The sequence below is a fragment of the Necator americanus genome, chromosome II (genome assembly GCF_031761385.1).
Source record: "Necator americanus strain Aroian chromosome II, whole genome shotgun sequence".
NCBI lineage: Eukaryota > Metazoa > Nematoda > Chromadorea > Rhabditida > Ancylostomatidae > Necator > Necator americanus.
Window position 1 is genome coordinate 28,466,752 of NC_087372.1, and position 17,302 is coordinate 28,484,053.

Consider the following 17,302-nt stretch of genomic DNA (forward strand, 5'->3'; position numbering starts at 1 on the left):
AACAAATTGTAAAAACTAAGTAATGTCAGGAAATCCGCCAACTCGCAATAACAGTGCTGAGGAAGACAAGGAGCGGCGAAGTCATGGCCACTATTGAGCGATGTCGGACACGTCAGCACCGGAGAGAAACGCGCCCCAAGAGCAACAGCGCGCCCTCTTGCCACATGTTCAGGATGAACCGCTGAATTTTATGAGCAGGAGCCACGCCCACCCTAATCGCGTGCTGTCCGTTTGAACACACTGTACATGAGGGACCTGTTCGCTCTAGGCTCCATTAATAACCGTGACCTAATTGAGAGTGGGAGTTCTTTGTGGATGCGGAGTACTTCTGAATTGGGTCTGATTCAGTACATCGCTTGCGTTTGTCGATCTTAGTAGGTAATGCTTCGCTCAATTTACGCATTTAAATGCTTCACATCGGATGTGATGGATGGAGTGATCGTTTACCCGCAAACTGCTCGAAGGACATGGTCTACAACTTTCTTGGTGCTGAGATAACTACAAGGGAGGCAGTAGGCGGACGGGACCGGATTTTGTAGTCAGCGAGGCCTCTTTCAGGTATTTACAGATGTAAAACACGAATGTGACACTAACTGGCTGTAGAATTCAAATCCGAACACAGTTTCCGTAAAACACACGCATGGGTTAGCCACAAGAAGCAGTTTTCGTCGATATCGATTCTTTTTCCCTTGGTCAAGAAGCGTCTTTCTATATGCTGAATGGAGGTGTGGTGGTGCGAAGGAAAGAGTAACATCCTTTTTTCGCACTAAAAGCAGTGCAATTGGGCTTGTGTCCTAGAGTGGTGGTGGCTCAGTGGTAGTAAAGTTTACCAGTAGTCAAACGACAATAGAGTGCTCACTCGGAGCGACAAAAGCAAGACATCCGCAGTGCGCGGTCGTCTTGGATAAAGTGCCGTGGGCGGTCATCTCGATAATATGCCGCCAAAATACACGAGTCTTTAAAGTGCCGTTAAAATGTGTTCACAGAGGATAAACTGTGTGGAATTGCGCACAAAGGATAATATAACTATATGGAATCCAGGCTCCTAATTAATCAGTCATCAGGACAGGATGCCATTGCTGTTCTCAGCTTGTGAAATAACCCCAAGAGTACTCCCGAACGGCTCAGAAATAAAATAAAAATGAAACTTGCTCTCACCAACTACCACTGCAGCACTCAATGGTACTTTTTCTGGGCTCAAGTATAGAAATATGCTCGCTAGAAATGATGATATAATTTGTTCACGTTCGACTGTCCTTGAATTTCGGTGTATTGATGTTATAAAATGTTGAATATGTATTGCCTAAATTTGCTTAGACTCTAGCCAAGATGATTATTGATCATTCTTTGATAACATTTAACGATTCGGCGTTAAGTTATCCTCTCAAACGCACCATTACCTTACAGAAACCATTCAGACGGTTTGCAAACACAAAAGACAACACCACGGTCAGTGTTTACTTCTACATGTTCTCAATGTGGTAGCATAAAAAATTACCTCCGATACTGCTGTGAGTTCGTGGGATTTATAAGTGGTCCGCCACACAGATCAAATCCGTTTTGATGTTGGGCGAGTTCGTTTGATATTGCAACGCACTGATCATTTCCCTTCATTTTTGGTATTATGGCAGTCCAAAACGCCTCCAGCGCTCTGATTTCGGACTCGGATTCTACGACGCGCTTCGAGTGGGAGAAGGGAGCGGTAAAGCTTGCGGAATAGAATAGAATTGCGGTGTACTTCCAATCACATCGTAATGCAATTCGGTTGCTCTAACCCGGATGTATTTTGGGTTGGGTATTTTGGGTATATTCCGATCAAAACGTTAGTTCGGGTAAAAAATCGCGTAACCTGTTACGTACAAGGTCAAGCGGCTTTCAATCGCTTACAGAAGATTTGTGAGGGTACTGTTGCGTCGCTGATTGTGGTTAGTGAATAGAAGGACGGAGTTATGTCGTTAGGTTGGGCGGAAGCCTAATGTGACTGATCGGCCCCAAAGGCCGATCAGTCACACGAACAGTGGAACGCAGTACAGAAGTTTCGAATTCTTCCGTTCTGTTGGGTCGCAAAAAGGTTGTTTTTGTATTGTAAAACGGAGGGTGGTCTTTAAACAATGAGTATGGGCTCGGCAAACGCAGCAGCTGCAGGAATTTTTGTTTCGCCGTAGGAAATATGGTGGACGAATAAATAAGCAGCGGGTGTTTATGGACGAAACCAATTTTTTCAACAAGCATTCCTATGTAGCTGAATTCCGAATATTTCGTGCTTATTTGGAAATTCAGCCCAGAGATTCAGCTCTTGACAGACACCTTTAATAGAATGTTTTGGTGCCGCGTATACGAATCTGATTGCTGCTTGGAAGCCTTTATTGTGCTAGAAGCAATCAGATACTCGAGTATACGCTGTAGACATATTCGGGCTATACAAGTTGCAAAGTTTTATGTCTCTATTTTTTTTATGTTTCAAGGTTACCCGAATGCGGGAAATTAAAGTCTCACATGATACTAGACAGCGACGAATGAGTGGATTTCGCCTGACCTCTTGCTGTAGATCGAGGATATTGGACCGAGTTATGTTCAAGGAGGACACACCTCGGCGCGGGTGTAGGTAATCGCGTAAGGCGATAATATCGGATCGAAGATTAAGTGAAGTATGTCAAGCGAGCAGGCTGCTTCAGAACAATTGTGAGTGTGGAGGTGTAATGAAGATAATAACTTTTATAAGCAGCATTATCAAATCTGCAGGTGCAGAGCCAGAAAAGCCGCAATAAAGCTAGTGGACGATCAGTAAAATATTTTATTGCCTGCATAATGCGTTTACAGTCCACGAGAAAAATCGTACCAGGTGATTGACATATACGTCTTGTAGGATCCTGATGCGAATATGAACGAAACGGTCAAGGATAGTTCGAACAAAATGCTCTTGTTTCGCGGGACCACTCAGCAACTATTCCTTTATAGTATCTACAAACCATTTTTCCATCTCTTTATGGTTATTTAAATGACTTACTTCTGCATTTCGGCGGTTGCTAAAGATTTGAAGAATTAAAAAAATCGAAATATCTATAAGAAATCTATAACGATACAGAAGAACCGTTATAAAAAAATCACATGCATTGCATATATATCGGGCGAAAAACGCATTTTATGCATTGCATTTCATTTGTATATCATTTACAAGAGGAAACACTTGATGGAGCCGAAGTCTTTCGCTTTGCACCGTATATATTCGAGTATGGCGTCTTCTGCTGGAACATTTCATACTTTTGCGCGACAATGTGGATCTTTTCCTCTTGCGAATTAAACATCTTGACCACCACTTTTCTGATTTGCTAGTTAAAGAAGTACATACGTGCACCAAGAAGGCAAGCACTACAAATTGATTGTACGTGGGCGTGGTCTTATATATAATCGCCAATTCCATGAATAGGCCATATTTAGCTAACAAAGGTAGCTATAGGCAGACTCAAAAAAATTGAGAATAACTTTGCACGAAAATAATCATAGTCAGGTCTTGAATTATACGGTCTTGAATTATGAATTCGATTATGCTGCAGTACCTGGTGCATCATCCAGAAATAGGCTGTTTGTTTTAGAACCTCTTCCCCTAAGAGGAAGAAGAAATGATCTAATCATGGTTCACAAAATCCTCATGGTTATACTAGTTTGAAAATTTCTAGTTTCTTCTCCATCCGAAAATCGATAACACGTGGTCCAAGATTTATGATTGGCTTTACTATGCCTAGATAGTCAGTGAGGCAATAACTTCTCGTTAGCAGAGCAGAGCAGAGACTATTTCACTATATGCAAAAAGGTTCTCACTCCCACTAAGCATTAATTATTTAAGAAAGCTGTTTGCAGATTCTTTAGGTAAGCAACTAACTAGGGTTTTTTTGCTTGTATTATGTAATTTATGCATCAATGAGCCATGTATAGAAATCTGATTGCTACCTGTGATGGTCCTGCCTTCACTTAGCACAATCGGACACTTAAGCATACGCTTTGGGAGCATACGAGCTGCATAACCCGCTCTATTATATAGCAAAACTTCCCATACATTGCAAACAGGTGCTTTCGTCCAGCACCATGTGGACCCTATACCTGAGAGGCCTAATGCGTCAGGGAAACATGGAATCTTTGGCAACATACATTCGACACGTAACATTGAACTAACCGTCGCTATCAAGTGAACTCCAACAAGCTGCTCTGTCGAGATTGCTGCAATACCTGCAAGCACCGTTTGCTGCATTGCAGGAAGCACGGGTCAGTATCGGCAATTACGCCATCTACTGCGGCATTGCTGATGAAAGGAAAGTAGGAGCCTGCACAATACATGTGAGGAATTATGTAGGAATTAATACATGTGAGGATTACAACAACCTGGTGGGCAATTTGGATCTCTTAATGTCGTCAAGATGTGCCTTTATTCGAGATCCCAGAGGACTCAAACTCTGGATCGTAAGTGCTCACGCATCTATGCAAACCGCTAAAGGCTTCAACAACAAGAACGCATTTTATGATGAACTCAACCGTTGATATCCAAAATATCATGCAACAATCCGAAGTGCTTGGAAAATGGTTCTATCCCGCGGAGGAAACATCGGGCAACGGAAGTCGTCTGATAAATCTTTACGAGCAGATGAACCTCATCAATGCACCCGCGTTCAAAAGGAATCATCGACGCCGTCATCTTACGTGACAAGAGATAGCCCCTTTAACTCCAGGAGAGCAGCGAGAGCAGAAAATGCCGACTTTTAAGCTTCAGATTACGTTCCGACAAAGTATATCCCTTTGGTTCACACATGAACATCTAGAGCTGTCTATGACGTCGATTTTATCCCGACCATCTCCTAGTTCTTCTTCAGTTCTTGATAGTACTGTTCCAGAAAAGGAGTTTAACAGGAACTGAATCTCGACTTCGCAGGTCTAAAGGACGGCGAATGCGGAAAAAAGTCTCCTACTTCTCAAAAAGACCGTCTTCTTAAATCTTTTTGCGCTGATGGAGTTTCAGGATTATTCTTTCTCTTAATGCACGACATGAACATAAGAACAAATGCAGCGGTTCGAACACCAACTGGATGTACTACACCGTTCGAAGTGAACCTGAAGTGAGAAAAGGAGCCGTGGCGGGACAAATCTGTTCATCTTTGGGGTCGACAACATAATTCGAAGAACAGTTGAACAATATGATGTCATTTAAGCGCCGTCTACACCGTCCCGTGGTGGAACTCGAGTACGCCGACGATGCAGTAATATTTGCTTACAGCTGCGCAAAGATACAGGATGTTGTTCACCTTGTATCTAAATTAGCTGCAGCCTACGGACTGCTACTCCGACCTGACAAATACGAGCAGATGTCAGTCTCCTCGAGACATTCAACGGGAATGAGGGTAGACGGACAACCTATTGAACTTTTGGATAAGTTTTGTTATTTGAGCTGTATAATGAAAAATGATGGCAGCTACAACAGAGGTTTTTAGCAAAAAAAAAACAAAAAAAAACTAAAACCAATACGGGACTCAACTCATTGACCAAGTGTCTGTCGTCAACGAAGATAAGCTACAAGTCTACCTCTTCGCAATTCGTCCTATCATGATGTATGGATCGGAAACTTGTCGTCGTAGCGGTGCCACCCTTTGGCTTATTCCAACAATTCCAGATAAAAAATATTAGTTTGTTCCTGCGGTTGCTGTTCAGTGTGACTGATTAGACTGAAGTGCAAAGAGGTAATTCTACACATCCATGCACTCATTCCATTTCAATCTTTTCAAAACATTCTTAGAAACAGATTTGCACGATGACTAACTCGGAAATTGGGAAAAATATATCATTATCACTAATATGTTCTCATGAAAACAAGAATTCAGCAATGTATGGATAGTTTTTAGGACTTCTTGGCGAATTCCGGTTTCCAACCACAGTGTACGAATCCTTGGAAACGTGATCATCTCTGAGTTTCCGGAACAATGCTTGCCGCTATACTGCTATTTTCTTCCTTTTCACTCAGTACGGTTATGTGAGTCACTTATTTTTCATAACCCCAACCCTGAAAAGCTAACAAATTTCTTTGGAATCCCGTTGATGCCACGTTTTTCGACCCACTTCATCGCAACATGGCGAATGAGTCGCGTTGGCAGCATATTGATACCCTTGAACGCAAATTCCCTTGCTCTCTTGTTATCATCGTTAGCCTCTTATGTCATCCTGTCGTTGTTATTGCTCTTGTTTTTTTTTAGAGTTTCATGTGACACTTAAGTTATTGGAACAAAAAGTCTATCTTTTAATTGAGTGGGCTATATGATTGTTTCAATGCGTTCCTCCTCATGTTTCTGATTGGTTTTGCGAGTTTGAAACCTTCAGAACAGCGATCAGTTATCAATTATACCATAAAAGCGCGAACTGGATCTCCTGCTTTTGTGCTTCTAACCAGGGTCAAGTAATTGTGTGTGTGTAATTGGGGAAAAAACCCTCCTGATAACAACCCCCTCCATGGAAGGCTCTCCAGAAAACGTCCCCTTCTTTCTCATTATTTCTAGTATAGCCGCCATTTAGCAATGAAAAACTAGTTATAATGAACAGAATTAAAGAAAGAAATTGGATTCTTAACAAATAAATCAAATAATATAATATAGCAAACATTACAATACTACCACACTGGATATTAATATAAGGTGCTGCAAGTAAAATAAAAATATATAATATAATATAGACGCCACTGACAACTCACTGTGAGGAATAGAAGTAAGTCAGAACATGTGTATACATGTAAATTGAAAAGACGAAGAAGCTCTCAACGTGTATCATAATTCCTTTTTGATAATAATCAGAAACGGTCGGGAGTTCGATCCCCACAGAAACCAGTATTTTTGCAAAGTGGAAAAAACAGCTGGAAACGACGGAAAACACATTTTAAATCCATTTTCACACTATTTCCTACTATTCACAAACAATTTTACTCATAGACAATGAAAACGAATGTTTGAGAGTTTGATCCCTGCATGAATTTTTCCACTTTTGCAAAATGCAACTTTTGCAAAAAAAAAACTAATACGAGCGTTCTAAAAGTATTTTTTCACTATTTTCTACTCCCTACACACAGTTGTACTCATTGACAGTGATTACAGACAATGAATAGTTCGATACCCGTCGGAGTCTTGATTTTTGCAGAACCGGAAAAAAATTATTGAGAAAAACATTTCACCGGCAGTTTTTCTGAAATTGTATTAAGAGCACTGTTCGCCGCGTATATATGCTATTTAGAGGTGAGTTTAGCAATTACAGTCAGGACCTGATTGGAAATTACTGCTAGACCGGTTGGATTTTAGTAGCTTGAAATAAACATGAATAACGGGCTAAAGAAGAGACGATGGAAGACAAAGGTGGCTGCTTTCTGTATAGGAGGATTTGCGCTACAAAAGTCTTGAAACATCTTTCTCAGGGACCCTTTGGTTTTTTTGAAAGGTAGTTGAGAAAAAGTCGAACAACTTGGCATTTTCTCAATTTCTTCTCAAATAGCTTTTATAAGAACGAAATCTGGAAGAAAGTAAAAATGTATTATGATACCATAAATCTTCTTCTACAGCACATTTCAAACAGAGTTTGTCTTTAGAAGCTACAAGCTGAGTTATTGGACATTGCTTGAAGTCCTACCGATTTAGACCTGTTGCCAAATATCTGAGATTTCGCACTTTTCCCGTTGTGAGATTACGGTAGCACGGTTGAAAAGTTCGATGCCATATTTTGATAATGTATCAAGGAAAACCATCAACTGAAAATTTTAGTTTCTTTAGGTGTTCTCTCCAAAGGTAGTTGAGAAAACTCGAAAATTCGATAACAACATTTAAAACATTTAAAATCTTTCTAAACTAGGTTTCAAAAAACTAGGAAAAGCTAGAAGCATCAAACTTCGTAGAAATTAAGAAGAAATCTCTCTTTACAAGCCGCAGCCAACCTTATTGCATGAAATTCACTTTGAACGTCGATAGTGGAGCCTACATTGTACTAATTTTATCCCTAATTGCGCCTGTGGATGTCTGCCTTTGCTCAGTAACAGCATCGAAATTGCCTTCTCGAGTGAAAATAATAAATTCGTCACTGTCGGAACAGAAATGTACTCTTTTAACTCTCGTACACTAAATACAAAGTGCCCATTTTTGTCAGGTTTTGGCCCGGACAGTTGCAATAAAAACGGCGTCACACTACCTTGCTCCGTAAGGGTTTGTAGACTGGTGACCTCGATTAGGTTCGGCCGGCTATGTGTACAGGATACTCACTTTTTGATTTCTTCTCTCAAACTCAGTATTTTCCATTTTCTTGGTGAAATTTTTCTTAGGAACAACTCACTTAAAAACAAGGCCGCAAGGCTTCGTTCAGAACGCATTGTATAATTTACACTCTTTTTCTTGCCTTCGTTCCCGTGACCCCTCACTTTTAACCTAATCTGGATGCTTTTCATTTATTTAATATTTTCCCAAAATTTGTTTTCTCAAACTAGTCCTAAAAAGGGTGTAAAATTATACCAGCAAAATCCTCAAAAATACTTCACGCCATCTATTATATTTTTCTAACATTTTGCATCTCTTAATATGAGTTTATTTGAGATCAATATTTCTCTCGCCTTCTTCTCTTTGCTCTCTTCATTTTTCCTCCCAATACTCAAATATTCGAAATCAGGTTAAAGAGGGTCTTACTACAGATTATCTTAGAATCATAGATTACTTTGGAGAGTTCGAATGTTTTTTTGGCATATGCACGAATTGTGATCAGTGAATGTGAGAAGAGCATTAGCTGTCATGATTCCACCGTCCATAGCAAAAGTAGATCAATGTCAATGTATCCCATAGTTTTACAGCATTTGCCAAACACTAAAAAGCATTTTTGCAGCACATGCGCTGAAAGGGTGTGAAATCGACCACCAATGAAGATACTACTACTGGAAGATATTATTTATATACTACATACTGCTCACCGTTGTGAGCACCGTCGATTACACCCAAGGGTCACGTTATTCAATTCCATAGCATACAAAGAAGAAACCTAGTCATTGCCTCTTTAAATTGCCTCTTCAGTCGTCCTAGCGCACTATTTTCCACAAGGAGTTCGACTGGAGCGCGCCAGACTTGATGCGCCGCCGCATCTTCCGGGCTGTTTTTTACGGCAATTAGGAAGAAACGGACGGAATCACCCCCCTTCTCCATAGTCTCCCATCCCGTATACGAATACTCCACCTGAAATCTGCACCACCTCAGATTCGTGGGGTGAGCCTTTAAGCGTCCGTAGAAATTCGCTTCGGATGGAGTTTTGCGCTCTATGTACTGGTACGCTAGTCTGCACTATCGCAATACATTCGATTAGTTTTCATTTTATGGTTTGTGCTCGTATGATTAATTTTGCGCCTTTGTTTTAGTTTCTCACTTCTTCACTTTCATTTGTAGCTTCATTTTTCGCCTTTTCGTCGAAACGATTTCGTCTGCACTATAACCTTCTTTCGAAGTAAGCCACAACCTACGGTCAACTGTAGGTGTTGCTATCCCACTAAGCTGATATAGTTTCTCAAGTTGGGGTTGGTTTTTTTTGTCGATGTCGTTCTCAGTTTATTAGTAGTATTTGTTTGTTGATGTGAGCATGGGTGTGAACGATTTTACTTTTATCATCTGTTAAACTTTTCAACAGTTCAACACTATAATATTTCACCATTCGTGAGAAGAATTATTAATTGGACATTGATCGCTGTTCTTAAACCTTTAAATTAGTGAAACCAAGGGAATCGCAAAACTTAGAACAGAAAAAAGTGATGGAAAGAAAATTTTCGGAACATCAGACGCTGGAGATGATGATGCACTCAAATAACGCTGCCTTCAGAGTTCACAGCCGCGCAGGCGATGCCGCCCACTCGGGTTTGCGTTTTGATGGTTATTGAGCGTTCACACTCATGCGCTTAATAAATCAGCAAACCGTAGAGCGCGCGGTTAGCGCTGCCTGCGCGACTATGAATTCTGCGGGCAATCCAAAAGGAGCGTCAAAACAACATGACGCTGTATTCCGCACGAGCGGTCACGTTGAAGCAACGCGGTTTTCGACCGCTTGCAAGTGGTTGCAACCTCTTTGTTTGGGAATCCGCCAAGTGCCACCAGCAGGATGGTTATTTGGTGTTATTTCTGGCTTCTATTCATCTTTTTGCTTCTTATTTCTTCCTTTTCTTGTTTTCTTCTTTAATACTTCTGCTAGGCTTTCCATAATAACTTTTTTTATGGAGATCTCTTTAAAATTTGCATTGAAATTGAACCAAGCTTCGACAGCAGCAGCATTAAAGAAGACTTTTATAGTAGCATAGGATGAATACAGATACTGTGGAGGTTACTGTAACAAAAAGAAATGCGGCAAACCTAACGGACCATGGAACAAACGTAAAAGAAGAGAAAGAAAGGCCTAAAAAGATATAAAACATGCCAGAAATAACGCAAAATGTCAGTACCCTGGGGGTACTGGCATTTGAGCCTCATGTCGCTTTGATCCAACATGCACTCCTGCGTGGGCTGATGCAAGGAGGAGTCGGAACAAAATTCACGACCCTGCAACGACTTAATGGCAAACCCACATCTGCCGGGCGGGTGCAGCGCAGTCGGGAAGAGGTCCGCTGCGCTCGCACGATTGGAGTTCGAAACCGCCCTAGTGTCAACCAAGTCTTTCATCCCTCCGGGATGGATAAATTGGTGCCAGATTTATGTGAAAGGGAAAAAGCAGTGAAATGATGATCGGCTGGCCCCCACAAGTCATCATTGTATAGGCTAACACACTTTGCAAAACCTGAACGACTACGAATTGCATTACAACGCGGTGGCGCTTCTCAAGTGGGCTGAGGTGCCAGTGACCTTGTCCTTTTATCCACATTTGCCATAACATTAACTTGGCTTTGTGCAGTCCAAACCTTTAGACTTTTGTATGGCTTTTAAACGAGATCAGACAGCGTCTTTCGCTGAGTAACATGATAGAAATTCTGAGACTTTTTTTTTGTACTTTGCTTGGAAAGTCGTTTCTAATCACGATTTCATTTCGTAAGAAACATTTCTTCTGAAGGACGACGAGAAAACCACTCTTAAACCACAAACTACGAAAAATATCAATGGTTTCACTAGGTATTAGTTGTCCTAATAGGATTGATGGATGAGGCGGTGGACCATGTACTTTGCTTAGAGTTGTGGTACTATTATATCGATGCAGTTCGCGTCAAAAGCTTTATGTCGGCTTGACACTTTACGTTCTCACTAGAGATGAGCATAAAATCATCTAGCCTTAAAGGCAGCATACCACGAATCTGACGTAGAGAGGGAATTCGCGGGAGAATTAAGAGATTGGGTTTTAGATTGCGGGATCGGGGGTAGATCCGCTCATTTGTCGTCCATCGTCATAAAAACAGAAGAAAGAAGAAAAAGACCGTGGAAGACGCCTTTTCACGACGATTTCATTTGCAACGCGCCACCTTTGTACAAGCGCCGCATCCGCAGGTTCGAGCGGTCTAACGTCAATGAGGTTTCCTCACCAGCCCTTCCGGGATAAACCAATGAATAGACTTCTGAGGGGAGCGGAGCGTGTACATAGAGGAGCGTACTAATCTATAGTATCCGTATCTCCCAGTAATCAAAGTGGTCCTCACGACGTTAATTTACGTTGATTTAGAAGGGGTGAGCGGAACCGCCCCGGATACCGCAATCTACAACTTCTTCTCTATCTCCACGGATTCCCTCCCCAAGTCAGATTCGTGGTATACTGGCTTAAGCATGTTAGTTGAATCATTCCGTCGATAAGTTCCTCGGGGTTCCTCCCTCCTTTCTTCGGTTTTTGTTTTGTTCAGTAATTGTTTTCTTGAATTGATCCATACTCGAGGACATTATAATCTTTCATTCTTGGCTAACGTTTGGTCGTGTTCGTCTTCTTCACAGCCTGAGAAAGTGAGGTCGAAACCCAGACAAATGTCTTATTCTTTCAACAAAGAAAACCCTAAGTCTATTTTTGTATCTGAAAGGTATGAATGGAAGTGTAGCGCTCTCGAGGGAGCTCTCCTGGTGTTGCTAGATATCCATAGAAATGTGACTTGCGCAAACAAGTAGCAGTCTTGATTAGAGGAAGGAGCGGGAGGTGGATGGGTGGGGGAGCGTAGTGCAATGAAGTTTTCATTCTTTTTCGTTTAGTGGTCCACGATTTATACTCTAAGCAAACTCCTCTTTCGTTAATTTTAAAGTTCTCTTCCGTGCTAGCCGCCTGCAATGAATTGGATTTCTCGTGTGATTTTGCAGTATTAGTATCCACCGCAGTCACCGTCCTAGGAATATCTTTTTTGCTTACTACTAGAAGTGCTCCTAAAAACTTGAGTTTCTATGAGCTAAGTTTCTGGCCTATTTTCTTCCTGCCATTGCTTTTGATCAGCTTTCCTTCCCGTTGTAGTCTAAGAAATTTCTACGAAGAACGCTGATCATTCACAGTTACAAGAGATTTCAACAGAAATTCCTTTCTCGGTCTTCTTTTCCAATACCCACGAACCATGCAATTATAGAGACGAACGGAAAAGGAGATAAAACTACCAAGAATAATGAAAAAGAACTCCTAGGTCATCGTCCTGTCGGCCAATCGTTTTATTAACGGGAAGAACAGTAGGTCGCAATACCTCACACCAGCATGATATATTTGACTCCAACTGTACCTTAAAATACGTTACAGTATTGTTACATAAATTTGCCCTGTTCTTAATGCTCAATTTCTAGATCCGAAGAAGAGAAGAAGATCGATTCTAACCAACCACTTATACTCACAGTATCGCCGAAAATTTGGAATCTTCTCGAAACAAGAGCAAACTTTGTCAACGGTGGCGTGACGGAAATTACATTTCCTGAATTCAGCGGAAAGGTATGAATTATTTACAAGTATTCCCTCCATAACGGTTTAGCGCCTCATAGTGGCGTGGAGGTGACTCTAGGCGTCGAACTGCGATGCACAGCGGAGGTTCGTCCTCCGACAGAGTCTCCCAAGCTGACAAGTAGTTCGAAACATCCGGCATTCCGACTTCTCGGAATGCTCGGAACCTAAGAGTAAACCACTGCTAAGATTCACCACTGTGTTGGCAAAATGTCGAAAAGTGGCTTCCTAATCCTTATAGGTTGGGCTACAACCTGTGAAAGCTAAGCTCGCCGTGGCAGGGATGCTTAGTTTGGGGAAAAGTCTTTTTGCCACTCCAACATATTCACTGCCTTAGTACCCTGCACACTGGGCCCTGCCGTCTCAGACGTCGGACAGTATGGCGACCGGTGAGAGGCGATCAAATCTCAGGTTGCTCAGGACGTCATTGATTCTGGACCAAGGCGACACACGCACGAATCGCCATGGAGACTGTCTCAGACTGTGTACTTGCAACCCGAGAACAGTGTCCACAGACGCTGACCTGCATGCCCTTCTCCAAGCTGCAGAGTGTGTTAAATTTCACGTGATTGCTCTGCAGGAGACGAACTCAGAAGGAGCGACGTACGACAGATGAATGACGGTACACCAGTCAGGAGAGAAGGTTCCGTAAAATGTAATATATGCGGTGATGGCTTCGTTGTGCACTCATCTGTCGTCCATTTTGTCGATTCTCACATGATCCTGTCACCATTCTTCGTCTCCGCCATCTGCGCCAAAAACCCATCAGTATCATCAACTGCTACTCAACATCAGCAGCTGATGAATCCGAATTGGACGCGTTTTACGAGGAGCTGGAATAAGCGATCCGCAACGAGAAGTTCGTCTACAAATCGTTGTCGATAATTTCAACGCAGAACTAGGAAGCTCGCCAGTACATGAATAAAGAATCGGAAGATTTGAATTAGGGAAGCGGAATGAAAACGGCAATCGCCTCGCCGTACCATTGTTCGCCGCTCTTCTCGAGTTCGTCGCTCGAGAAAAGAAGTCGTCTACGAAGATAGCGTACTCGAGGACTTCTTCTCTCAAGGTGACTGACACAGGAGAGCCCAGACCTGGATTACGAGATGCTGCTCAGAGAATTACGAGCCTGTGCTGAGTGTGCCTTAAAGCCGCGCACGACAAACTTGGATCGAATTTCGAAAACTACCAGGGAATTGTTGAAAGGAAGAAGGGCTTTGAGGCTTGATCCGAATGTATCGCACTTTAAGCGGTTAGTAGCAAACACTAGTTGCTCAAAAGCGTTGCAGGGGGATTATTTTATTTTATTATTATTTTATTTTTCAAAATACGGACAGAAGAAGGTTCTGGAAGCAGCACAAAGAAGAACGAGTCTAGAGAAGTGCCGCAGGGATCTCCGCGAATACCATATTTTGCTAGGAGCCTTGCTGAGCGAAGACGGGACTCGCACGTCTTCTCGTCGTGAAATGGAAGTCGTTACGGAGAGGTTCTACTCGAACCTTTCCCCTTCATCAACTCCTGTGTCAAGCCCGATCATCCCCATTGGTGAAGCTCCACCATGGATTCTCCCTTCGGAATTACGAGTCGCTATCAAGAGCATGAAACCTGGCACAGCCCCCGGACCTGATTTTTTATCAGCAGATTTCCTTCAGGCTAGTGATCATCCAATTCATGTAATCTTAGCAGCGCACATGACATCCTACCTTCAGAAAGAAAGGAAGACATCGCGAACTGTTCTTATCCATAAGAAAGGTGACCGAGAGGACCATCGGTACTACCGTCCGATATGCTTGCTGAGCGTGTTATACAAAGTATTCACCAGGATCATCCTCACGCGCATATCTAGGACGCTGAAGCCCAGCCTTAAGAACAAGCTGGATTCCGCCAGGGGTTCGGCTGCTTGGGCCACATCTCGACCGTGTCGAGGGTCATAGAGGTTGCCGGGAATACCGCCTGCCCCTTGTTCTAACCTTCGTCAACTATGAAAAAGCCTTCGACAGCGTAGAAATTAATGCAATACTGTCAGCGCTGGTCGATCAAGGTGTGGACGCCTCGTATGTGAGGACATTAGCCAATTGCCACGATCGATGCACCACGAAGGCACAGCTTTTCCACCGCTCCCTCAGTATACCACTGGAAAGGGGGTACGACAAGGCGACACTATGTCGCCGAAGCTGTTCACGGCTGCATTGCCAAGGATAATGAAATCACTTTCGTGGGAAGAAAAAGGCATACGTGTTGACGGAAGATTTCTCTCCAACCCTCGTTTCGCGGGCGACATCTTTCTCTCTTCGAGCAGTACCAATGAAGCAGAAGCGATGCTGAAGGAACTGAACGAAGTAGGGATGAGAATAGGACTGCGAGTAAACAAAGAGAAGACATAGTTAATGAAGAACTGCCAGGACGGAGGAGTACAACGTAAAGGCTCTTAAATCCTGGAAACTTCGTCATACGTATTCTTGACGATCTTTGAATATGGAAGATGAGGTGAAGGAAGAACTGAATAGAAGGAGAGCAGGATGGACAACATTCGCAGCCGCTGGAAGCTACGGACCAACTGACGGACCAAGATCTTCGCGCCCCTCTGTTCGACTCGACACTTCTTTCAGCGTTCTGTTACGCAGCGGAGACGTGGACAGAAACCGCTGCCACGTGTGGGAAGCTACTTACCACCTACAGAGCCATTGAGAGATGCCTTTTAAGTTCAACCGGCGCACACAAGCCGGTCTTCGCAGCTCCGACTTAAGAGGAATGTCTCGTCTTCGCCATCCAGCGGAATATATATCGAAAGCAAAGCATTGATGCGCCGGTCACATTATGAGAAGAATCGACGATAGATGGACTAAAAGATCGCTAGAGTGGATCCCAAGAGAACCTAAACGCCCTCGAGAGAGACCTCCAACGAGATGGGGTGACGTGTTCGCTACACGGATGGACAAGCTGAGAGCTGGATACGGCTCAAGGATCTCGTCTATGTAATCCTCCCGAATTCCTGTAGTTTACGGGAAACGAAAAAGTGAGTTAGCAGGAAGGAAGCTGTTGTTGAGGTCATTTGGTTGGCGCTTGGGATCACTCCAATGGCAAGCTCTTCTTTTTGACACAAATAGATAATCAAAGCACAGAAGAGACGAATACATGAGCATCATTGCTGAAAATTATTTCTGAAAAACTTGAAGAAAAGAGAAACTTTAAATGTAAGAATGAGAATTTAAATAGAGAAAAATGTGCCATATCGTATTAATATAATATTCGGATATACGGTTTTCGTTCTGCACTTTACTGCAACTTAGATGTTTACTTAGATACTTAGATGGCCCGTCTTCACTGGACCTGCGGGCCCCAGCATCTCTTCCACTCGTTTCGTTCCCTCTCTATTGTCATCCAAGATGTTCTCAAGTTTTGTGAGTGACGTTGACGAGATCCTTGAGCCGTATCCAGCTCTCAGCTTGTCCATCCGTGTAGCGAACACGTCACCCCATCTCGTTGGAGGTCTCTCTCGAGGGCGTTTAGGTTCTCTTGGGATCCACTCTAGCGATCTTTTAGTCCATCTATCGTCGATTCTTCTCATAATGTGACCGGCGCATCAATGCTTTGCTTTCGATATATATTCCGCTGGATGGCGAAGACGAGACATTCCTCTTAAGTCGGAGCTGCGAAGACCGGCTTGTGTGCGCCGGTTGAACTTAAAAGGCATCTCTCAATGGCTCTGTAGGTGGTAAGTAGCTTCCCAGACGTGGCAGCGGTTTCTGTCCACGTCTCCGCTGCGTAACAGAACGCTGAAAGAAGTGTCGAGTCGAACAGAGGGGCGCGAAGATCTTGGTCCGTCAGTTGGTCCGTAGCTTCCAGCGGCTGCGAATGTTGTCCATCCTGCTCTCCTTCTATTCAGTTCTTCCTTCACCTCATCTTCCATATTCAAAGATCGTCAAGAATACGTATGACGAAGTTTCCAGGATTTAAGAGCCTTTACGTTGTACTCCTCCGTCCTGGCAGTTCTTCATTAACTATGTCTTCTCTTTGTTTACTCGCAGTCCTATTCTCATCCCTACTTCGTTCAGTTCCTTCAGCATCGCTTCTGCTTCATTGGTACTGCTCGAAGAGAGAAAGATGTCGCCCGCGAAACGAGGGTTGGAGAGAAATCTTCCGTCAACACGTATGCCCCTTTCTTCCCACGAAAGTGATTTCATTATCCTTGGCAATGCAGCCGTGAACAGCTTCGGCGACATAGTGTCGCCTTGTCGTACCCCCTTTCCAGTGGTATACTGAGGGAGCGGTGGAAAAGCTGTGCCTTCGTGGTGCATCGATCGTGGCAATTGGCTAATGTCCTCACATACGAGGCGTCCACACCTTGATCGACCAGCGCTGACAGTATTGCATTAATTTCTACGCTGTCGAAGGC

The 17,302-nt window shown here is 43.1% G+C and overlaps 4 protein-coding genes across 5 annotated transcripts; 3 read left to right on the forward strand and 1 right to left on the reverse strand.

Moving 5' to 3' along the window:
- Nucleotides 1-1,329: 1,329 nt before the first annotated feature.
- On the forward strand, nt 1,330-12,865 carry RB195_019767 (uncharacterized protein; the record flags this gene model as incomplete). Its single annotated transcript, XM_064187773.1, has 4 exons — nt 1,330-1,449; nt 5,199-5,353; nt 5,886-6,013; nt 12,756-12,865. 4 exons carry the CDS (start codon nt 1,330-1,332, stop codon nt 12,863-12,865), a joined length of 513 nt encoding a protein of 170 aa, XP_064043654.1.
- RB195_019768 (uncharacterized protein) lies at nt 5,964-13,243 on the forward strand (the record flags this gene model as incomplete). Its single annotated transcript, XM_064187774.1, has 3 exons — nt 5,964-6,013; nt 12,756-12,897; nt 13,148-13,243. 3 exons carry the CDS (start codon nt 5,964-5,966, stop codon nt 13,241-13,243), a joined length of 288 nt encoding a protein of 95 aa, XP_064043655.1.
- Nucleotides 13,244-14,012: 769 nt separating this feature from the next.
- Nucleotides 14,013-14,840, forward strand: RB195_019769 (uncharacterized protein; the record flags this gene model as incomplete). Of its 2 annotated transcripts, none has more annotated exons than XM_064187776.1 (1): nt 14,013-14,840. In XM_064187776.1, the coding sequence occupies one exon, from the start codon at nt 14,013-14,015 to the stop codon at nt 14,838-14,840; it is 828 nt and encodes a 275-aa protein (XP_064043656.1). The 2 variants fall into 2 exon arrangements, with proteins under 2 accessions (XP_064043656.1, XP_064043657.1); XM_064187775.1 differs by having other exon boundaries at nt 14,373-14,840.
- A 1,364-nt stretch (nt 14,841-16,204) lies between these two features.
- On the reverse strand, nt 16,205-16,474 carry RB195_019770 (uncharacterized protein; the record flags this gene model as incomplete). The annotated part of the gene is made up of 1 exon (XM_064187777.1): nt 16,205-16,474. One exon carries the CDS (start codon nt 16,472-16,474, stop codon nt 16,205-16,207), a length of 270 nt encoding a protein of 89 aa, XP_064043658.1.
- Between the last annotated feature and the right edge of the window lie 828 nt (nt 16,475-17,302).